At 52.3% G+C, this 23,983-nt stretch overlaps 1 protein-coding gene across 1 annotated transcript in view; it reads left to right on the forward strand.

Annotated features, from left to right (window-relative positions):
* Positions 1-20,953, forward strand: part of ASS1 (argininosuccinate synthase 1) — an 86,773-nt gene extending 65,820 nt beyond the window's left edge. The window contains exons 14-16 of the mRNA XM_075905955.2: positions 11,217-11,373; positions 17,919-17,984; positions 20,676-20,953. Of these exons, the coding sequence (XP_075762070.1) occupies positions 11,217-11,373; positions 17,919-17,984; positions 20,676-20,730 (278 nt within the window). The 3' untranslated portion in view covers positions 20,731-20,953. The remainder of the gene's footprint in view (positions 1-11,216; positions 11,374-17,918; positions 17,985-20,675) is intronic.
* Positions 20,954-23,983: the final 3,030 nt, after the last annotated feature.

The following is a 23,983-nucleotide window of genomic DNA, read 5'->3' on the forward strand; positions in this document are numbered from 1 at the left end:
TCTCAATAACTCTCCCCTGACCTTCCCCCCCCCCCCCCAACAAAAAATCTTTGGTGTTCCCCATAAAAATAAATTGTTTGGTGTTCCTCGGTCTTAAAAAGTTTAAGAAACCCAGACCAACACACTGCTTAATCCCTATTTTAAAGGCTTTAATGGGCCATAGGCCCTCTGCAGGAGTGATTTTTTTTACCCTGTACCATTCAGAAGGAAAGATACTCTTAAAGTCTTCCCCATTGTCCTCATTTTAATTTTCTTTCTGCTGCAGCATCTCTCCCTGGTTAATTGTACGTTACTTTCCTTATTTTGGGAAAAAGAAAAGAGTGGCAGAGTTGTCTATTTCTAACTACCTTAATTATCCTGAAGCCACGGGGATTAAAAAGCCACTTGGAGAATTCTGGGGTGGTCCCTGCCACCCCCGTAAATGGAAAGGGCTTTTATGCAGCTCATCGAGAATACTGTCAGACCCGTGGGTTCTTGTCAGTCTGTTGGCTTTTCGGCAGAAATGAAAGTTCAGTTTCCTTACTGTGCATCCGACAGTCAGGCTTTCTCCCAACCAGCTGTTAGAAAAGAAAATTGAAACTAATAATTACCTTTTTAGCTAGTAACCTTTCCATAACGGTTGAGATATTCACCAAGCTGCTTTATCAGAAGGCAGCAACCTATTCAGGCATGGAGAGCTTTCAGCATGAATGCTGGTGGATTTGTTAGTTACCTCTCCATATGTGCTAGCATCAAGCAGGCAGGAGTCTTGCCATGGTTTCACATAGAAAGCGATCAAACTCTTCTCTGGGGTCACTCCATTGATACTACACCGGTTTACACCAGCTGATGATCTGTTCAAATCCAAGAACTATGCTAGTTAAATTGTGTTAGAAACCAATAGTGATATTTTAGGTTTATACTAGCGAAGAAACCAGACCAGCAAAGTTGAAGGCATGATTGTGGGAAGTATGAACCGTGTGACCAAAATTCTGCAGAATCCTTTGTGTGGAATGGAGGGCACAAACCAGGGAACTTTTTTGGCTGGTGTGGCTCCAGGGGTAGAGTCAAGGTTATGAGCAAGTTGCATTTTTATGTGAATGCGACAGTAGTTGCACATGTGCCCAATGTAGAGTTTCCTGGAAACATTTCCAAGACATTTTTGTTCTTTGGCATTTGCCAATGGATCGAAATTGAAACAGTCAACTCATTTTGATGATGTTCCTGTGAAGCCACTTCTTAGCAGTAGGGTGTGCTGGGACAACCTGCCAGGGAGCAAGTCCCAGAGTTGGGGCTCCATTCCATTTCATGGGCAACTTTGAAATCTGAGCAATTTTGTTCTGAGTTGGAACAAAGTCAAATTCTGAAATATTGGATCCTTCTCTTGAATCTCTCTGTGACCTTTCTCTGCTCAGGTGTGGCCATGCGGCTTAGCTAATAGCTGTCTGTGGTTGTTGCATTGGGTGCTCAGGATTAGCTGCTGGCTTCCTAGATTTTGTTTCGTTTTATTTTTAATAGTTGTGTGGTTGTTCATGGACATCCTTAACTGATAAACAGCACAAGACTTCTGTGTGTGAATAATGCGAGTGCTTCTGGAGAGGCTCTAAGCACTCAACAGGGGTCCAGACCCATGTAAACCCCATTGGACTGGTCACAAAACTGAGCCACAAAGACATTAAAGGTTATTTTCAAAAAGGTCTGAGCATCCCTTTCCTCCACCTGCCATGGATTTCATGTGAAGTTGTGAATGCTCAGTGCATCTGAAAATCAGCTCTAAAATTAGGCACTTAAAAACTGGAACCTCCAAAATGATTGGCACTGAAAATGTTAACCCAAGCGGCTTATGTTGAAAATGGTACTTGCCGTTCTCCCTCTTTCCGCCCTCAGCTAGAGCCATATGCAGCACTCACCTGCAGGCTCCTCCCCTGCTGCTCCTATTGGCCAGGAATTGTGGCCAATGGGAGTGGTGCAGGGCGGTGCCTGCACGCATAAGGCCTCATGGAGCCATGTGTTCCCCTGGGAGCTGCACCAGCTAAGCACCCCAATCTGTGATGTAATAGAGTAGTCGATTAATTGATTAACCGATAAGCAAAAGCTTAATGCTATCAACTACTTGCACTTAAATGCAGAGCCACAGTGGGGGGACCTACGCCCGCCTCCGCTCTACATTTAAAATTTAGTAGGAGCTGGGCAGGCAAGCAAGCCAGCGTAGTCGTGACTCACACCAGGTCTGGGACCTACCTCCGCTGTGACTCTGCAGTTTAAAAGTAGTAGAAGCCTCATCGGGGTAGTTCCCAGACCCAGCACAAGCCGGGGCTTTAACTGCCCTTATCGACTAATCGTCTTGTTGATAAAAATTCCATCAACTACACGATTAGTGAATTACCCACTTCTTATTATCCCTAGCCCCAAACCCCTGCCCCCTCTTGCCCAGACCCCACACTCTTATCCCTAGCCTGCTCCTGCATCCCGCCTCCTGTCCAGACCCTGCACCACCACCCTGCCCCCCGACAGCCCCCTCCTGGACCATGAACTCCTCATTTTGGTCCCACCCTGGAGCCTAGGGAGCCCCACCAAAATTTACTAGCTCCAGGCCCCCAGAAGAGTTAATCTGGCCCTGATGGTCAGGAATAAATCCCAGTTTTCTTGACAGCCACCTCTGGACTCTAACCCGTAGACTGGGCTGCTGAAACAGGAGCAAGCCACAAAGTTTGGATCCAGATTCAAACTTCTTCACCATTTGGGGGTTTTCTCCCCAGGTTCTGTTACAGCCTTTTCTCTGGCGGGCCCCTCTTGTCCACTAAGCACTTCACATCCCCAGTGGAGCACTGAGCTATGGGTATACACAAGGCTCCCCACCTGGCGAATGTACAGCACAGTGTGATAGCATTGCTAGATCCACTGTCCACTAGAATCCATTGTCCGCTAGATCAGAGCTCGACTCAAGTTTATCTGAGGACGTAGGTTTTGTCATGAAAGCTCATGATACTATCTATTTGTGTTAGTCTCTAAGGGTATGTCTACACTGCCACCCTAGTTCGAACTAGGGTGGCTAATGTAGTCATTCGAACTTGCAAACGAAGCCCGGGATTTAAATATTCCGGGCTTTATTTGCATGTTCCTGGGCGCCACCATTTTTAAATGCCCGTAGTTCAAACTCCCTGCCCGCGGCTACATGCGGTATGGACTAGGTAGTTCGAATTAAAGCTCCTAATTCGAACTACTGTTACTCCTCATTAAGGAGTAGCCGCGGGCAGGGAGTTTGAACTATGGGGCATTTAAAAATGGCGGCGCCCGGGAACATGCAAATAAAGGAGGCAGGATATTTAAATCCAGGGCTTCATTTGCAAGTTCGAATGACTACATTAGCCACCCTAGTTCAAACTAGCGTGGCAGTGTAGACATTTCCTTAGATGCCTCACATTTTTAGAGCAGAGCTAGTTTTCTAGAAACCTTTGGACATGGCCTTAGAGTACATTTGTTGGTCTGGGTTAAATCAGGCCTATGTGAACTCAGACCAACCAGGACAGAATCAGGGAGGCTACACCTAGACTAGCAGAGCATGGATATAATAAATAATTCAGCATGGAATAAAGGGCATAAAAGCAGCATTACCATATTTCAGGGATGAGGTTACCACCCAGCTGAGGGAGGCTGCTGGAGGCCTGGCTTTCAGGTTGCTCTGTCTTTCTTTAACACCTAATTATTGTAACCAGGCTCTGAATTTAAGAGAATTAGTGTTTCTCTCTCTCCTCCCCCCCCCCTGCCCCCCCCCCCCCAATTGATTCCATTGTGGGAAGGTGACTTTGCAACAGCTTTCTCCACCTTGCAGCTCTTCTCTTCCTGCCAGGTACAGCCAGGTGTTTAAATGCCATTGTCTCCTACAGACCTTGTTTGCTCCATCATATTGAAATGATTAGAGCTGGATTGCAGTTACAAAGTGAGAAGGCTATTAAGACGGATCACTTCCACTGGGGAATTTGTTTGCAGTAGGGGGTGGAGGGAGGGGGAAGGAAGGAGGGGGGTGCCTCGCACCTGGAGATGTCAGATCCAGTATTTAAGCAGCTGGTTATTATTTTAATGTGTCTTGGATTTAAATTTTTTTTCTTCCTTACAGGGGAAAAACAAACACCCTGGATGGTCTTTACATTTCAGGAGCTTTAACTGTATTTGTCAAGAGAAAAGTTTATTTTCTTGCAGCCGCATTTCTAGCCTTTCTGTGCCACTTGGCATCTGTGCACTGGCACCTCTCGGGGAGGGCTCACAAAGCGCTTTAGCGCACTGTCAGGCTGATGCATGAGGATCGTGTCCGGGCGGGAAAGTAGCAGCTGATTAGAGGCTCACAGCAACACTGTGGAACCATCTCGGACAAGAAACGAGGAAGAATCCTGCATCTTGGTGAAACTGCCAGGGGAATTCAGGGAGGCAGCGTGTAACTACCCAAGTTGGTAAGATTTGGTCCCACTACCAAGACAGATAGCCTCTCTTAGGAAATGATTGACAGGATGTGGTCAGAACCTGGCTTCCCCAGCTTGTCACAGAGATGGCATCAGAGAAGCACCGTCGTCTGGGTATTGGTTTAGGACTGACCCAGAGAGGAGAGCGCTGCCAGCTCCTACAGCCCTTGGGATGCCTCCATTTCATCCAAGCACTCAGCCCTGCTTGTGAGATCTGGCAGTGGGCTGGCTCTGGGTCTCTCCTCCGTGACTTGTGCGGGAGAAACAGCCTAAAATACGGTTACACAAGAAAACGTGGTGGAGGAGCAAAGCTGTTCCGGGAACGCCCAGCACTGAGGTGCCGCGAGGCGAGCTGCTGTCAGTCAGTTAGCAAACTGAGTGACCAAGCTATATCGCTGGGCCAGAGCAATGAAGCCAGCGAGATTTGGGCTCCCGCTCCTTGAGACAAGAGCAACAGACAGGAGATGGGGGAGTGGTCCCATCAGAGCATACGTGTCCCCACAGCAGGATAACTCACGGAGATGTATTAACATTGGCCTGCCGTGCTCCAACCCAGTGGTGGCGATCTGATAACAGACCAGGAATAACTCCATCTCCCAGCCCTTCCCTAAATCCAGAAACCTGCCAGTTCTTGCCAGGAGACAAACATCTGAGTGGTTTCGGTGGCGGCTCGGTGCCCCTGGGGTGGACAGCGCCCGACTCTTAGCGTTTATAGTGAGGCCGCTGCTTTGGCTGCACTGATCCAACCCAATTCTGAGGCCAAGGAGGAGAAAAAACTTTTTGTTTCCTGAATGGCTTCCCCCCAAGACCCCAACAGCCAGCTGGGAAAGGAAAGCTGAGAGGGCACCTGTGTGGGAGCTGAGCGAGAGATTAAAGAGATAAAACTTCTGGATCACTGAAGATGCTTAAATAGAACCTTTCTTTCTCCCACTATCTCTCTCCCCATCTCCCTGTCTTTATTCTAGGACTGAGGGGGCTTAATGGGCTAATTAGCTCGCTTAGTGACAGGACAGTGCACAGGAATGGCAGGCAGGCAGGACCTGAGGCTGTCACCCGGCAGCAGGAGAGAGGAGTGCAGAGGCGCTCTGTGTTGTGGGCACCCTCTCCTTTGGGGAGCCCCTGCCAGCCAGCCACAGGACAGCCCAGCACCTGGGAAAGGGGAGAAAGCAGGAGCAAGTGTTCATCCTCCAGCAAGAGTTGGCCCGTGGAGTAGCAGGCAGAGCGGAGCAGACTTGTCTGCGGTATTTGGATTCCATAGCAAGCCCTGCAGTACCAAATGCTGCCAGGTCATACTGTGCCAGGACGAGTTGCACCATCCCAAACCCCACAATGCCTTGCTGGACCAAACCCTGCCACACTAAACTACCTGGCACTATCCCTCCGCATACTGTACCGTGCCACTCGATGCTCCTAAGCCAGGCCATCTAAAACCCGGCCTTGCCACGTGTTTCCGTTCTGTGCCATGCCAGGTAAAGCAGGCCACGTTCAGAGACTCATTCCCAGCTCAGCTTATTGCATGGTGCCTTTCCGAACGCCCTGGGCATGAGGCGACTCCTAGCAGTGATTTCTTCTTGCTGCTGTCTCCTCTTCCTGAGCTGGCCACGCATTCAGGCCACAAAGGCTGCTCTACCGGACGCCAGGTCGTGACCACGAGTCACCCAAAAGTCAGGCTTGGTTAAGACCCAGGCTTAAAATCCTGCAGTTTGCTGGATGCTACCTTGCCCGGCAGGCTTGCAGCTGATGCTGTAAGAGTGAAAACAAGTGGAGAATGATGGGCTCCTCCAAACCTTCACCCCACGAGCCAGAGTTCAGGACAGGACACTCCTGTAAGCAGTTGCCCAGCATCCCAGGTCCTCTAATCCCTGACAGGAGTTGGGAATGTTTTGTTTCAGTTCTCTCTGCGTGGGGAATCAAGGCCTAAGGACGTGGTGGTGACCAACCTTCTCTCCAGTCAAGTAGGCTTTGATGGGACGTCTTTCTGAGCTCCTATGTGGACCTGTGTGCTGTGTACCCTCTTCTTTGCCCCTGAGAGCCGGAATATTTCACCCTCCTAGCCCCAGGAACAAAAGCCTGGCTCCAGCAATCAAACCCAGGACTCCTGCATAAAAAAACCCGATACTGTCCTAGGAGCTGGTGACCGTCTTCAGAGGGGCAAAGAACTAACTGCCTCAGTGTCCAGTGATTTAAGAGGGCCTGGGTCTCTGCCACACACTCTGGGTGGCTCTGAGGGCTGCTTGGGGAGGGTCATGGCCTGGAGAGGGGTACAGCATGGCACAGTCCTGCCTCTTCTGCATGAGGCCTCACCCCTTCTGTGGAACCGCCCCCACACGCACATCTGGCCCCGGGGCCTGGGAAGTCTGTGTTTCCCCCTTCTCCCCCCTGCCCCCAAGCCATTAGGACTGGTAGTAAAGAGACCTGCCTAGACTTCCACCTTCAGGTTGCTGGTTCAAAGCTAGCCCAAGTCAGTTGTGGCCAAAAGCGTTCTCATTTGACAGCTGGCTGGTGGCTCCTGGGACATGGGTTTGGTGCGTCTGAGCCCAAGTTTATAGCAGAGCCCTGTCCAAGTCCACAGTGCAGCCCCAACAGAGAAGCCAGAAATGGAATGGCCCCCGGAAACCGACTCTCCTCCTGAGTCCTGGAGGCATCCCTCTGGTTCCAGGAGGCTGAGCAGACGGGGCAGTGGAGTTCACGCTGCAGCAGACAGTACAGAAAACAGGCCAGCAGCCTTCGCCAACACAAACAGCGAGGGGAGAGAGATGAGAAATCCCACAACGCCCGGCCCAACTCAGCTCAGTTCATTCCTGGGGAGTCTGCAAGGCGGAGAGACTAAAACTTCCCTGGCAGCTTTCAAGGGATTGCACAGACTGTCCCCCAGGAGGTGGGGGCGAGGGTGCTGATGACAATCAAGTCTGACAGATGTGCCTGTCGTCTCCCTCCGGGGACAGCAGAGGAGAGCAGGAGGAAAAGCAGAGATGGATGTGCCCTGCGAGTGACAGGCAGCAGCATTGCTTCAGAAAGCGCCGGGGGAAGTGAGCCTACCTGAAAACAGACACAGGACATAATGGGCCCTGATCCTCCTGCCTGATAAAGCCCTGAGGCCAGTGCCACCTGTTCTCTCGCTGGAGCTATCTGCCTGGGCTCTGAGATAAAGGGGATGGGAGCCGGCCAGGCTCCAGAAGCCCAGCCATTGGCGTGGTAGGCATTGAAGTAACCTTTCCCCCGTTCATTGCCGAGGAGTATGTGTTCCAGAGCGAAAGGTTGTAAGTGGGGATGATCGGCTGTCCAGTTCAGGGTAGTCGGGGTAGAGTTACCACTGGAAATGATTGTGGGTTCCGGTCTCTGCACATGGATATATTGTGCCCCTTCTCAGATTAACCCTTTCAAGCATTGCTCCTAGTTCCGCCATCCCCATCCCTCCTTCCTATCTCCACTCCAAGGAACTCACCTGGCTTCCCACAACCCTGACAGGTAGAATCCCCTGGGATGCTAACATGAAGGGGAAAGGAGCCCAGGAGAGTTGGCAGTAATTTAAAGAAGCCTTATTGAAGGCACAGAAAGAAACCATTCCAAAGCGTAGCAAGAGAAGCAGATATGGTAGGAGACCGGATTGAGTTACTGGGGAAATCCTTGGTGAACTTAAGCACAAAAAGGAAGCTTACAAAAAGTGGAAACTTGGACAGATGACCAGGGACGGGAATAAATGTATAGCTCGAGAATGCTGGGGGGTTATCAGGAAGGCGAAAGCGCAATTGGAATTGCGACTCGCAGGGGATGTGAAGGATAACAAGAAAGGTTTCTACAGGCATGTTAGCAAGAAGGTGATCAGAGAGGGTGTGGGGCCCTTACTGGATGAGGGCAGTAACCTAGTGACAGATGATGTGGGGAAAGCTGAAGTACTCAATGCTTTCTTTGCCTCCGTCTTCACAGACAAGGTCAGCTCCCAGACAAATGCGCTAAGTGACGCAATATGGGATGAAGGTGGACAGCCCTTGGTAGGGAAAGAACAGGTTAAGAACTATTTAAAAAAGCTAAAGGTACATAAATCCATGGGTCTGGACTTAATACATCCAAGGGTACTGAGGGAGTTGGCAAATGTCATTGAGGAGCCTTTGGCCATTATCTTTGAAAAGTCGTGGAGATCGGGAGAGATCCTGGATGATTGGAAAAAGGCAAATGTAGTGCCCATCTTTAGGAAAGGGGAAAAAGGACGATCCAGGGAACTATAGGCCAGTCCGTCTTACCTCAGTCCCTGGAAAAATCATGGAGGGGATCCTCAAGGAATCCACTTTGAAGCACTTGGAGGAGGGGAAGGTGATCAGGAATAGTCAGCATGGATTCATGAAGGGCAAGTCGTGCCTGAGTAATCTGATTAGCTCCTATGATGAGGTAACTGGCTCTGTGGATATGGGGAAGTCATTGGATGTGATATACATTGACTTTAGGAAGGCTTTTGATACGGTCTCCCACAATATTCTTGCCAGCAAGTTAAGGGAATGTGGATTGGTTAAATGGACGGTAAGATGGATAGAAATCTGGCTGGAAGCTTGGGCCCAATGCGTAGTGATCAACGGCTCGATGTCAGGATGGCGGTCAGTTTCTAGCGGAGTGCCCCAAGGTTCGATTCTGGGACCGATTTTGTTTAACATCTTTATTAATTACCTGGATGAGGGGATGGATTGCACCCTCAGCAATTTGCAGATGACACTAAGCTAGCAGGAGAGGTAGTTACACTGGAGGGTAGGCATAGAGTCCAGAGTGACTTAGACAAATTGGATGATTGTGCCACCAGAAATCTGATGAGGTTCAACAAGGACAAGTGTAGAGTCCTGCACTTGGAACAGAAGAATCCCAAGCACTGTTACAGGCTGGGGACCGACTGGCTAAGTAGCAGTTCTGCAGAAAAGGACCTGGGGGTTACAGAGGATGAGAAGCTTGACGTGAGTCAACAGTGTGCCCTTGTAGCCAAGAAGGCTAATGGCATATTAGGTTGCATTAAGAGGAACATTGCCAGCAGATCCAGATATGTGATTATTCCTCTTTATTTGGCTCTGGTGAGGCCACATCTGGAGTATTGTGTCCAGTTCTGAGCCCCCAGTTACAGGAAGGATGTGGACGCATTGGAGAGGGTCCAGCAGAGGGCGATCAAAATAATTAGGGGGCTGGAGCATATGATCTACGAGGAGAGGCTGAGGGACTTGGGTCTATTTAGTCTACAGAAAAGAAGAGTGAGGGGGGATTTGATAGAAGCCTTCAGCTTCCTGAAGGGAGATTCCAAAGAGGCTGGAGAGAGGCTGTTCACAGTAGTGATGGATGGCAGAACAAGGAACAATGGTCTCAAGTTGTGGTGGGAGAGGTCCAGGTTGGATATTAGGAAAAACTATTTCACTAGGAGGGTGGTAAAGCACTGGAATGAGTTACCTAGGGAAGTAGTGGAGTCTCCATCCCTAGAGGTGTTTAAGTCTCGGCTTGACAAAGCTCTGGCTGGGTTGATTTAATTGGGATTGGTCCTGCCTTGGGCAGGGGGCTGGACTTGATGAGCTTCTGAGGTCTCTTCCAGCTCTATGGTTCTATGATTCTATGCACCGTCCCCAAAAGTGCCCCAAAGCTCGGCCCATTTCAAACCTTCCTGGCCCTCCATGCCTGTCCCATATGCTGGTTCCCACTAAATCTGGGTGAAACTTCATAGTGGCCCCTCCCTATCCGGGGGGAATGGTGTGACTTGCTGCTGCTCTCATCCCATCCAGCTGCAAGGGAACTGTGGGTCTGTTACATGTGGGCAATAAGATGGCGATAGTTCATCAGGGTTATCCTATGGTGGCTGCTGCCGCTTTATTTACCTGTGGGTCTGCAGGTACCAGTGCTTGCAGCTCCCATTGGCTGCAGATCACTGTTCCCAGCCAATGGGAGCTGCGGGAAGCAGCGTGGAACAGGACACCACTTCCCACCGCTTCCATTGGCTGGGAACGGTGACCTGCGGCCAATGGGAGCTGGAGGTGCCTGTACCTATGGAGGCGCAGGTAAATACAGCAGTGGCAACCTGCTGGTTTGAACCCTGGCTAGCAGCGCCCAGGCCTGTTATTGCCCACTGCTGACCTTCCAGTGGGTCATGAGCAGGGCTCGACAATTAATGTAATCTACTTGCCCGTGGCGAGTAGATTACAAGCCGGCACAGCTGCACAGCGCGGTCTGCGCATGCGCAGCATGCCGAACCGCATGGCTGGCGAGCCCTGGTCACGAGGAAGCGTTTGCCCTCTGGTGCAAGAAGAGTGTCTGTCTCCAGGTGACGCTCCCCTGATGCTCCTTTTTGGTTGCATTTAATAATAATATTTTACCATGCTGAGCACCTTCCAGACAAGGACCCTGACGCATTTTAGAGGCATTAATAAAAAAATCTTCATAGCCCCCTTTATGGTGTAGATTTTATTAGCCTAATTGTACCGAGGGGGAAACTAAAGCACAAAGCAGTGATGCAGCATGCTCAAGGACTCAGTGAGTCAGTGGCATACCCTAAAATAGAATCCAGGAGTCTGAGAGCCTGGTCCCCTCTTCTAGCTACTACACTGCATTTTCTCCTCAGAAGGATGGTCTAGCGATCAGCAAAGAGTTCTCCTTCCTGGATTTACAGGTTCGGAGCCTCCATGGAAACCCCATGGGCTGGTGTCCAGAGATCTTGGCATTGCCGCTCAAACCAGCTCTCTGCATTTTTTCCTCTGAGTTGCCGAGGAAGAAAGGTGAATTCACTGACTGAGCCTGGTTCTCTGTTCTCCCTCCTTTCCACAGGTTTCTGGTACAGCCCGGAGTGCGACTACACCCGCCACTGCATCAGCAAATCCCAGGAGCTGGTGGAAGGGAAGGTGCGTCTGTCTGCTTTGAAGGGCCAGGTCTATATCCTGGGCAGAGAGTCCCCACGGTCCCTGTACAACGAGGAGCTTGTGAGGTATGTGACCAGCTGGGCAGCTGCTCCCTCAGTGCACACACAAGGAACTGGGGCTCTGGGCTACACAGTTCTGCCAAGGTCTGGGATTCTCTTGTCTTGCCAAGCTATCAGAGGCAGGCCTGGGTGCGAGAGGAGGTGGGTCCTAGCTGCAGACTCGAGACCCAGGTTCTGAGCTCCCCAGTGTTGAAGGCTAGTTGGGTCCCGGGCCTGTCTCTGAGGTAACAGTGACCTGTGGGGGAATGGGAAAAGGCGCAGGGTGGGTGCTTTGGCATCGGGGCTCCTCTCTTCTGGCCCTGCTCTAGCTGATGTCCAGTGCTGCTGTTTGGATGGGGGAGGGTGACAGTTTGTTCCTTGAGTCTGCCAGGGCAGTCTTGGTGCCTCTGGGCACTGGGTAGCCAAAGCAGGCTCCTCCTATTGCCTCTGTTACCCCAGGCTGTACTGGGCCTGAGGCCTTGGCCATTGAGGTGCCCTTTGCAGGCTGCTGCCTGGATCTGCACTGTGGCTCCACGTGCTGCCCGGGCGGCTGTTACCTCAGCAACGACAGAGCCAGTGTGTTCCCGCAGATGCAGTTCTGAACCGGCTTCGATGGATCACAGGGAGCAGGGGTTGTTGTTACTTCCCATCTCTGAGGAGCCATGAGGGGGAGCAGGGCAGTGTTGAAGCCTGGCTGTGAGGGGGCACACAGGGTTAGGATGGGGTATCGTTGGCAGCTGGATACTGTGGCAGTGCGCATGTTAGAAACCAGTGGCAGATGGGGAGCACTGAGGAAGACGCCTTCTTCAGCCTCTGCAACTTTGGTAACAGACCTGCCTGGGCCAGGCCATTGCATTACAACTCCCTTTAGTTAGCCCCATGGAGCACAGAAGCCAGGAGTGAAGCTGCAGGGGCATAGGCATTTGTGTCTCCTGTCCCCAGCCCCAGCAGTGCCCTGAGAGCTCGGCTGGGGAGCTCTCGCCCAATTCCCATCACCCCAGGGCTGCCTTGAGGCCAGCTGGGGATCCAGGCTGCGTGGCAGAGGAAGGGGGGCCGGGAGGGGGGATTTAAAACAAGGAGTTTGGTCCCAATGCCCCCCCCCCCACGCCAGATGCCATCCAAGTTGGTGCGAACACATGCAGCTGCCAGGGGCTCAGCTTTAACTCCCCAGCAATCGTTTCCTCCACATCGAGCATAGCATTAAAGCACGAGTTTTGTTTTGAAGTCGATATTTTTTTTTACACTTTTCCTTTTCTTTATGTTGTCGTCTCTCTCCCTCCTCCCCCCCCTCCCCCAGCTCCTTTCAATCTCTCTAAACACTTTATAAGCCATAAATACACCCGCATTAGTTTAGAACAGTCGGAGTAAATGTCAAATTATCTTCTCTCTTTCTCTTCTCTGGCATTTTTCCTTCCCTCCCCCTTGAAATCAACAGCTCCTAATAATCCATCCCAACCCTTCATTATGCCTCGCGTTCTCACTCGTAGAGATTAAATGAATAAAGTATTAAAAAAAAAAAGAGGGAAGAAAAAATAGCGGATGGAGGGGGGTGGGACTGAGAGAAAGAGAGAGGGAGAGAAAAGCAGGGGCACTTATTCTCACTGCGTCGTCAAGCGTTTTCCTTTTCTTTTTGATTTCTACATCGCTGGTTTGAAAGCTTTTGAGTGACGGCGTCACAGGAACCCGAGAGAAAGCTGTGAGAGGTAGAACCGCGTGGAAATGCCTCTGCACAGTAGGTAGAAAGTAACGTAATTATAGAGCAGGTCAGAACCACTCGAATGAGCAAAAATAAAAGCACAGAGGTTTTTCTGTAGCCCGTCAGGGGAGGTAAAATCATTGTAAACTCTTTTTTTTTTTTTAAAGGTTTGCAGTTTCTGAGAAACGAGCCGTGATTTTTGGGATGGCAGGAAACAGGAAGCTAGCTGGGTTTGTTTTCTTGGCTGTGGCAATTGGAGGTGGTTGGGGGATTTTAAAATTTCATATTGTGGCACAAAAGGGCAAAGATTTAAAAAAGGACCAGGTCCCAAGCTGGGGTAAATCAGCTGCAGCCCCGCTGGGCCGATGGGCTGGGTCCCCAGCTGGGTTACGTGAGCATGGTTTCATTGCCTTTGGTTGGAGCTGCATCTCTTTGCACTAAGGGAGAGTGTGGCTGTGTGAGTCTGCCGGTCCCGGTTGAACCGGTTACTTGGAAAGCATTCACTTTACCGGCATGTTGACTGGGGTAACCAGTTAACCAGCACCCGACCTGGCCAGAGCAGCCCATAGTGGTGCAGGCTCAGCTCAGCCCAGCCCAGCTGCAGCAGCCCCTCACCTGTGGTGCAGTGCAGTGGGCTCAGCCCACCTGGAGTGTGGCAGGCGTGGCCCCGCCTGAACGGAGCAGCCTATGGTGAGGTGGGCCTAAGCAGCCCCCCGCCGCAGCATCCCGGTTAACTTTTTAAATGGGATTTACATCCCTAGCCTCTTGGCCAGCTCTTGTGAGGAAATCAGGAGACGTTCCCAGGCCTGCTGCGGGGGTGGGGCAGCTGCCCTGGGGCCCAGCGATTGGAAAGGGCCCAGGGCTCCAGGTGCCGCCGCCACCACTACTGCGGCACCCAGAGCTCCAGGCCCTTTAAACAGCTGCTGGAGAGCTGCATGGTGCCCTCCAGTGGCTCTGAGCACTGGGGGATAAGCTGCGCTCCAGGGGGCTCTGAGGCCTGGGCGGGGGAGGCTGAAATGGCACACTCACTGCCCTGCCTCTTCTGCCCAAGGGCCCACCTCTTGCCAACCTTGCCCAGAGGCCTGGCATGGCTGTCAGCTCCCCTGGGCATTCCAGCCACGTTAGGGCACCAGGGTCACTCCCCTGCACTGGGTTAGCACTAGTAAGTTCTGCCTGATGCACAGTTGTGCCTGCACGGATGCAGCTGTGCCAGTGAGCCCACTAGTGTGCGCAGGCTCAGGCATCTTTCCCACTGTTAATGAGCCCTGCTTGGGGCAGGTCTGGGGGTGCATGGTGAAACCCCCTGTCCCAGTCTACACTTAGTGCTTCCGCTGGCCCTAGTGCAAGCCTGGCTGATTTCCCAGGGATCCTGCTGCAGACAAGGCCTTGGAGGGCAACAGATCTCAGTCTTTGGAATTTCCTGAGGTGCTGGCCGACCTCCAGGACTTTAGGGCTGCCTCATGGGGACAGGGCCAGGATGCTCTACATCTCCAGAAGCTGCTTGTTCCTTCAGCGTGAACCCTCCCTGGGCAGCAGTGGCACTGGAATGCTGTGGTTTGAGTGGAGAGACTGAAACCTGCTATGATTGGTTTTGGTTAGAAATGAAGACGGGGGCAGAGTGCAGCATGGGAGAAGGACAGAGGAGGTCTAGGCAGATGATGGTGCAGTGGCGGGGGAGACGTCTAGACAGAGATGGTACCATGGTGGGGGAGAGTGATGGGAGAGGTCTAGACAGTGCAGTGGCGGGGGAGACGTCTGGACAGATGGTGCCGTGGTGGAGGAGAGTGATGGGAGAGGTATAGACAGACAGGGAGGTGGCTGGGGAGAGGAGCTGGGGTGAGGGAAGTACAGATGGAGACTGTAGGGACACAGCCTGGGGACGGAGAGGAGTGGCTGCCATTTACAGCTATATTGAGAGGACACATGGGTGCTTTTTTTTGCTGGTGGGGGACAGGGCTCATGCTTAGAGCATATCTGGAGGAGACTTCAATGGAGCAGAAGGCTGTCTGCTGTGCTCCCCTCTCCCCTTCCCACTCATTAAAAATGTTGCCTTGTGGGGCCCACCACAGGTGGGGGTGCTCCAGCCCGGCCTAAGCAGCCCCTGCCTGCCCCATTTAATCGGTTAATTGATTAACTGGGATTTTACATCCCTAATTCTAAGCAGCTGTGAGGGGAGCGCCCAGTGGAGCGGCAGGACAGGGCAGGCCTCGTTACTGGATTGGTTTGAATTCCAGTGTTGCTGAGGCTGTTTCCTCTTTGCGGAGCGTTGGGGCCTTCGTTCCTGGGGATGGATCGTGGTGTGCACAGCGGTAGCTTCGGTAAATAATTCAGGGAGGTGCTGCCTCAGAAAGCTCGGGGCTGGGCTGCTTTTCCATGGGAGGCGGGAAAGGAGCCAGGGGTTACTTGCAGCTCCATTTTACTAACTCCAGAAGCCTCGAGAGGTTTTACTTCCTTCAAGACCGTCCAGTAGCTCCAGGCAGTGCCGAGGGGGGAGAGATCCCCCTCAACGAGACTTTCAGGTTAACAGGACGTCTCTCTGACCTGCTGCTTATTACTGGGTGCAGCCCAGGCTGAGGGCCCAGGTTTTCTGCTCACACATGCATTGCCTGTGCATATATACAGGCTTAGGAGTGGCCAGTAGGTAGGGGGTGTGTGTGTGTGTGTGTGTGTGTGTGCGCGCGCGCGCCACCTTTAACCAGGTAACAAGTCATGCAGATGGGGGCGGAGGGAGGAATAGCTGTGATGTAGCCCTGCTTTAGTAAGGCTTTCAATACTGGCAAGGCATTGCTGTTACAGCTTTCAGCCTGGGCTGCTCACAGCAGCCAGCATGCGGGTCACTCCCAGAGTGTCTGTGTACAGCTGTAGTCCTGGCCCAGCAGCTCTGAGCCCAGGAGCTGGTCAGCCAGGCCCACCGATGGGAGGGATGGGTGGGGGTGGGGCAAAGGAGGCAGTTGCCTCGGGGGCCAGCCCCTTTTGCCCAAAGCCATGCCCCTTCCGAGAGTGCAGCGCCAGGCCTCCCTACCCTTGCCCAGCGGCTCGTCAGTCCTGTAGGCCCCCTGTTGTCAGCAGCTGGCTGGCCAAATTCTCAGGTCAGGCTCTTCCCCCAAAGTCACAGGGCTGGTTCCTTTGCCTGAAGTGAGAGAGAAAGAGCTGGCGGCTTGCTGCCTCTTTTTCTACTCATCCGTTACCTTTGAAGTGGGTTCTTCTGACGGTCACCGCTCCAAGCAGTTTATTCAAATAGTAAAGAAGGCAACTCCAGTCCAGTGGCGAGCGAGGCTCCGTGTCCTTTCTGCTCACCCATTTGCTCCGAAGCAAATTTGTTTTGTCGCCTGCCATCGCTTTGCCCTGCTGTCTCGAAGACCCGGTTCGCTACTTCTATGTACATGGAGGGACGCGCATGTTTCTTCAGCCAGGAGACTTTTGCCTCTGTTTCCCCATCAGTCAAGCAGGGGCAATAACATTTCCCCCACCCCACTGGCTTGAGGTGATGTGGAACCTGGGCCCTGCACATGGCTCACTCTGAAGGAGAATTCTCCCTCCTGTTCTTGCTCCAAAGGGATGTGGCGTTCACCGGGTGGAGGGTGTGAAATCAGGCCTGTAAATCCCCAGGAAGCCCTTGGAATGAGTGAGCTGTTTGTCTTGCATGGTAGCTGCATACTCACCACTCCCTTCCGGATTGCTAGCAAGCAGGGGTGCGCAGCATAGAAGAGGCCAGAGGCTGAGGCAGCAATGGCCCTCCTCCATCTCCGTGGGCCTCCAGATTGTCCTAACCAAGGTGGTTTTCTGGAATACCGTTGTTTTGCCAATTGTGCTTGCTGGGGAAGGCAGGTGTGCTAGGTGGGGGAAGGCACAAACTTCCCAAACCGCCAGCCTGGCCCCACCCGTACTCCGCCCACTGAACGCCTGCTGTAGGCATACGGGGGGCAGAGTGTTGCTGCCCCCAAGCACCCGCTCTCCCCATGCTCCAAGGCCGGGGAGGCTGGAGCTGCATACCGCCTGCTCTCCCTGTGTGCCACCTGCTCTTCCCATGCTCGGGGGCAGGGAGGCTCGGCCCACACACTGCCCACCCTCCCTGTGCTCCAGGGTCGGGGAGGCTGGGTCTACCCACCGCCCTATGGTGCTCCAGTGGGAGCGGGCCTTGGCTCCTGTGGGACAGGGCCTGGGGAAGAAAGGGCGGGGCTGAGGGCTTGTGCATGGTGTTTGCATGGCTAGAATTTGCAAGGGCTGCTGATTGAACTGGAGCAGCGTTTTGACTGGATGCAGCGGGAGTGCCCGGCTCTCAGCCAGTGCCATGAGCAATCAGCACACGCCTCACTTCATGTGCCCTGGCTTTAGGTGCGTGTCCCTTTGGTAATACGGGTAGGAAGCAACCTACATGGATGGAAACCAGCGGAATCTGGCAACGCTGCAGGTGGGCAACAGCCACAAAATGTCTCGTGGGCCTCACGTAGAAGCCCAATGGGCAGCATGCGGTTCATCGACTGCACGTTGCCCTCCGCTAGGCTAAGGTACTAGCCAAAGACCTGGGTCCACTATAGTCTTCCTCTGTGAGCTGGAAGAAGGGAAGTCGCTTGGCCTCCTGGGGCCTACACAGCGGTGAGGCTGGCCTGGCCAGGGAAGCGGGGAAGGTAGCTGCAGGACAAGTCTGCAAGGTGCTGGGGCTACGCAAGGGGGACCGGATGAGAATAGTAGATGGAAAATCAGGTCACTTGCTTAGGTGGCGGATCTTAGACCTGGCGTGGTGGCAGTTTGCATCGCTCCCTCGTGACGGAGATAAAAGGCAGCTGTGTGGCAGCTCTTTCCGGTTGCATTTGTGGTGCCAGGGACATCCCAATGTTTATCTGTGTTTCTCTCCTCCCCTACCCCCTTTTTGCAGCATGAACGTACAAGGTGACTATGAACCTGCCGATGCTACTGGATTCATCAACATCAACTCCCTGAGGTTCGTATCGCCCCAGAGTGAACATCCCATTTCCAGGTGGGCCCGGCCTGCGGGGAGCTGCCGGAGTGGGCTTGGCAGCATACGAGGGACACCTGCAGACATGGGTTCATGGAGAGCTTCTCTCCCCATTCCCAGCCAGGAACCCTCCTGGGGAGGCAGGGGCTGAGGTCAGAGCTCAGCCACAGTTTCCCTGGCAATGGGAGAGGAGGTACACGGCTGGTTCCAGGAAAGTCTATGGTCACCCTCCGGGCACGAGCCCTGGCCAATCCTCCCCCAGTAGCTATCCCCCGAGAGTCCTAGAGCAGCCAGTTCCAAAGCCTTAGCCCTGTGTGAACTAGTCAGCTCTCTGAGTGCTGGAACGAAAACGCCGTTTTTCTCTTTCATCAGGTGCTGGAGAGAGAACAGCAGGACCCTGGAGTCCTGTGCCCCCTCCTCCTCACACTCCCCCTTCCTAGAGGCTGCCCCCGAGGTCTCCTGTTTTTGGGGTGCAGGGGTGCATCTACATAGCAGCGTTATTTCAGAATAACGTCCGCTATTCTGAAATAACTATGTGAGCGTCGATGCAGCTAACCCATTATTTTGCAATCATTTCGAAATAACGGGCGGCTTATTTCGGCGTTTAACCTCATTCCACGAGGAATAACGCCTCTTCCAAAATAGCTATTTCGGAAGAGCAGTAGTGTGGATGTGCCACTGCTGCTATTTCAAAATAGCTCCTCCCCCAGGCCAATCAAAGTAATTATTCCCCAGTGCTTCCCGGGGCTCTAAATCAAGGTAGCGTGTCCACATTACGGGAGCCTGCCCTGTGATGTAGACGCGCTATTTTGAAATAAGCTATTTCGGAGTATTTCTTCCAGACTAGCTTATTCCGAAATAATTGTTCAGTGCGTACGTAGCCCAGGAGGCCTGGCATGCATGGGGCTTTTGTACATCCTGAGGCCTTGTCTCTGGTGTGCTCACAGCCTTTGTACAAGTTGTCCCCGTGCAAACCCCTCCTGCAGGTACTGGTTACCTTGGCACAAGGCGTGGCTCTGCCCAGGCAAATCATGGTTTGCCCCAGTTTGTAACTGAGGTTAAACCCCGTTAGCTCAACTGTTGCACATTAGAGACGTTAAATATCGATTAATTGAGTAGTCGATTAACATCATGAATTCTTATCGGTTACTTGACTATTCTATAGTCCCTGGGAGTGGGGCCGGCAGCCAGTGCACTCTGGCCCCACTCCTAAGGAGCCCCCGCCACTCCATGCTGCTGCCTCTGTATCAGGAAGCTGGTCTGCGAGAAGAGCCAGTTTAAAAGCCAGATCCCCTCGCAGACCGGCTGCCAGTCCAGAGGCAGAGCTGAGCTCCCAGGCCCCGGCACGAGCCGGAACTAAGCTGGGCTGCCTGCCCGCCTGGTCCTAATACACTTTAAATGCAGAGCTGCAGCGGGGGTAGGTCCAGCCTGCTAAAAAATTTACTGGCAACGGGCAGTAGTGGCCCGTCAATACAGGCGACCTAGGTGGTCGCCTAGGGCACCAAGATAAACAGCCGTTGAGGGCTTTGGAGGCAGGGGTGCCGATCGCGCATTTTGCCTAGGGCACCAGTTGCAAGCAGCTCGTCTAGGGCTGCTCCTGGCAATGGGTGGGAGGAGGGTGAGTGTAGTCTATGGCATTAACCGATAAGCTTTGGCATTAACCGATAAGCTTTTGCTTACTCGACTACACTGTTGCATCCCTAGTGCAAACCGTGGCCCGCCCTTGTCAACACACAAGGGTTAGCCCTGGGACTGGACCAATGGCTGCTGATTGGCCTAATCAGCAAACACCTCAGAGTCGGCGTCACACCCCTCTAGCCAGCTGGGCCCGGGGCTGTGTCTGCACTGCTGATGGAGGGGTGACTGCAGCTTAGGTGGCATCCCTGTGCTTGCTTCCCTTGAGCTAGCCCCAATTCAAATAGCAAGGGAGATGTGGCCATACCACATAGGGACGCGGGCTGCTAGCCAGGCTGAGGTCCGGGTCTAGTTACAGCAAAGCTAGCGCAGGTCAGCTGCCCCACGCTGCTGTCGCCCCTCCACTTGCCAAGCAGACATAACCGCTGTCGCTGCCTGCTAGGGAGGAGTGAAGCGGTCCGACTGCAGCATAGACCTTCATTGCCAACCCCCCATCGAATGCTGACTGACCTAGTGTCCATGGAAGCTGGGCTGCCCTTTTAGGCTGTCCCAAGCGAGTAGGTGCGACCACGGGCAGGAAGAAACCCGCCCAATCATCACCCCTCCCCCCTGCTTCAGGGGTCACTCAAGTGCCTCCACCCAACCTGGACCACGTGGCCAGCACCAGCGATTTCAGAGCATCTCAGGAACAGAACCCTTGGCTAATTACAGCCTCCTAGAGAACCTCCAGTCTCTGTATTTTACTTATCTCCCAGGCCCTGTGAACTCCCCTGAATGCCGTGAAACACACCATATTTACATAATGGGCTCTTTCTTTTTCCACCGCCTGTTAACTGCTTTGTTCTCCACAATAATGCATGATGTTCTGCCCCCCCCACCCGATCAATTAATTACACTAACAGACAGAGAAAAAAAATCAGACTGTACAAGCCTTAACAAACGCTTGCCCTGACACCCCCTCATTCTGCCAAAATTAATTGAATCGAAATGCGTGTTATTCCTGTTAATTTACAATTAATTTTTTTTAAATCTGGTTTACAGGCTAAAGGAATATCATCGTCTTCAGAGCAAGGTCGCTGCAAAGCAGAGTGAATAGCAATCAATAGCACACGGAGCTCTCACTCCCCTTTTTAATTTTTCCAAGCGCTAGCACTAATTGTGTTGGTAATTTATAATTGTAACTCGTCTCCCAGAGTCGATGTGGAGGTGATGGCTTTGTTACAGGCTTCCGCAGCAAGTGAAATGGAATAAATAAAAAGGGGTCAGCCAGGAGAGGAGGGAGAAAAGAAATTAAAACAACCCAGCTTTTTGTTTCTTTATGCCGAGTAGGGTTTTATTATTTTATTGTTGCTGTTTGTTCCTCCTGCACTTAGATGGCCAAACTGTTCCTCGAGCCAGTCTTTGTGAGGTTTGCAGTGGATTAAGTGCCTCTGAAGGACACATGTTTTTGTCCCAGTATGTACCTTTTTATTGGAGTGGGAAGGGGGAGAGGAAAATCTACCCAAACAATCCACTTACCTGCTTCTTCTCGGCTGAATGCTAAAAGGCCTCAGAAGATGGGGAAGCAAAACTACCATCCTTGCACTGTTTGGTTTTTAAGTCATTAAGGGGATTTCTTTGTTTCTCTTATCCTCTTAAGTGGCAAAGGGTCAGAATTGGGGTTTGTTTAATTAAAGAAAAAAGGCTTTTACTAAATCAGAGACCACGAGGAATGGTCTGTTCCTTAATAGAGGGATTTTTATTTAAATTCCACTTTAAAAAGGAGGTTTTCTCTTTTTGGGGAGAGGGGCCCATTCACATACAATCGTACCTGTTTAGCAGCCTTGGCATGGCAGCCCTGTGCCAGCATGTCAACACCACGCCCTGGAAGGGCTGGGGCGAGTCAGAGGAAACTGACCCACCACCACCTGAAAGTGCAAGATCGAAATGAAGGCTCCCAAGTCAGGGCAAAGGACAGAAAGCCCAGAAAGCACTTCTCCTCAGCCCCGCGAGAGCCTTCCCAGGCCCCTTTACGTGTGTCTTGAGGCTGGAGCAATTAAGGGCTGAATCAGCCCCAAACACAATTTCAAACAGCCCTGGGCCTGCTTTAACGTACTGGTTGGAACAGTCCCCTATCAATCATCCTGTCAGCCAAGGATGAGTGCATTGACTCCTGTGTGACTCAGTCTCTCTCTGCCTCCATTCCCACCTGTGAAAAGGGGGTAACATTGGTCTGAGGTGAACCACGCGATCACCTGCAGGATGCTCAGATATTTACAGCCCTGGGGCTCAGAAGAACCATAGGCAGATCTGCACACATCAAACATATGTCAGGCCAGGCAACGTGCCTTCCTGCTCCTGGAGTGGGACTGCACAGTGATGCAGGGTAGGAGCTATCCTGGTGGCAGCTGGTGTTTCTTCCTGCCCAATGCTCTTGGGTCAAAACTTGTTCAGTAAATGAGTCCAAAGCTGCCTTCTCCAGAAAGCCAGCCCAGCAGGGAGCTGACAACAGACCCGCATTCTCTCTGCCTCTTCATATCCAGTCAGGCAATAAGCAGCCGTCGTGCAAGTGGGATGTAGCTGGAAGCCAAATCGACTCCAGCTCCCTCTCCTGGAGCTGCGTGGGCTGGAGCAAAGCACCCGCTTGTGTCTATGAGAGCAGCTGGTAGGACTCAGCCATGCAGCAAGCGGAACAGTGGAGTGTAGACCTCACACGCTCTGGCTACGTCTAGACTGGCATGTTTTTCCGCAAATGCTTTTAATGGAAAAGTTTTTCCGTTAAAAGCATTTGCAGAAAAGAGCGTCTAGATTGGCATGGATGCTTTTCCACAAAAGCACTTTTTGCGGAAAAGCATCCGTGCCAATCTAGACACAGTTTTGCGCAAGAAAGCTCCGATCGCCATTTTCACCATCGGGGCTTTTTTGCACAAAACAATACTGCGTTGTCTACACTGGCCCTCTTGTGCAAAAGCATTTGCTCAAAACAGGGCTTTTTCCTGAACGGGAGCAGCATAGTATTTCCGCAAGAACACTCACAATCTTACATGAGATCGTCAGTGTTCTTGCGGAAATTCAGCTGCTTTTGTGGAAAAACTTGCCAGTCTAGACACAGCCTCTGTGTTTGGGGTTATGGGCTGCCTGCTAATCAGTGCTACAAAGCCCTTGGCCTACCCCGCTTTCCCCCCTGCGCGACAAGCCTCCTGCACTGCTGGGTGGCACTTCCCCTGCAGGCCCCAGCAGCTTCTGTCTGCTGAGAAAAGTCAGCCGAGGGCAGCTGTCAAACGGGTTGGGGTAGAGGGAGCAACGCTGTCATGACCCTGCTGGATGGCGCATGTACGGCAGCCAGCGGCAGCTTGACATTAAAACTGCTCTGCTGTGTGTCGGGATCTACACTGCTAGCTGCTGATGGAGAGTCTCCTCTAACATAGGAATTGCCAAACGCGATCAGATCCACGGTCCACTTGTCTATTGTCCAGTCTCTGACAGTGGCCAGGACCAGGTATTTCAGAGAAAGATGTGAGAACCCCATAGGAGCGGATGCTGGATAATCTGCTCCTATATTGGAGCTCAGCTTGGGCTCCCTGGTTAAAAACTGGCGTAAGTGCTGCTGCAGGAGGTTTACTATCCTGGCTGTGATTTTTCTCATTCATTCTGGCTATTCTTGGGCTCCATATAAACGTCCAGACCTGGGCTGACTCTTGCTAAATTCTCAGTGGCTGGGGAAGCGACTGTGTGTTTGGAGCAGGAGGAATTGGGCTCCAGCCTAACTCCCCAGGAAGTTGAGGGTGGCTGGGGCATAGTAAAGAGGTAGGTAGCAATGGAAGTGTTACACTACTGCTGGGCTCCACCCAGCTGGGCTGAGTGCACTTGGATTCAACTATTGTATACTGCCCTGCATACAGCTCTCCCTGCACCTCATCCCTACGCACGCCTGCGTCCCCCACAGCTGCCCCATGCCAAGAAAACAATTACTGGACTCCAGGAACACGCTCTCTCCAAAAGCCCTCCTGGGAGACCATGCCATCCCATCAGAGATCTCCCTGGCTCCCATTCTCAGCTGTGCTACCGCCTGGGCCTGTCAATGTGGCTTGGTGCAAGGGCTTGAGCCTGCCAGGTGCTACACATGCTCCACTCCCTGGCCATGTCTACACTACAGAGAGTTTTTTGGCAAAACAGCCATTTTTCTGAAAAAACTTCACTTACATCCACACTGCAATCATGTTCTTTCGGGGGAAAAGGCTACGTCTAGACTGGCATGATTTTCCGGAAATGCTTTTAACGGAAAAGTTTTCCGTTAAAAGCATTTTAGGAACAGAGCATCTAGATTGGCACGGATGCTTTTCCACAAAAGCACTTTTTGCAGAAAAGCG

The sequence above is a fragment of the Pelodiscus sinensis genome, chromosome 23 (genome assembly GCF_052426305.1).
Source record: "Pelodiscus sinensis isolate ZL-2025 chromosome 23, ASM5242630v1, whole genome shotgun sequence".
Classification (NCBI taxonomy): domain Eukaryota; kingdom Metazoa; phylum Chordata; order Testudines; family Trionychidae; genus Pelodiscus; species Pelodiscus sinensis.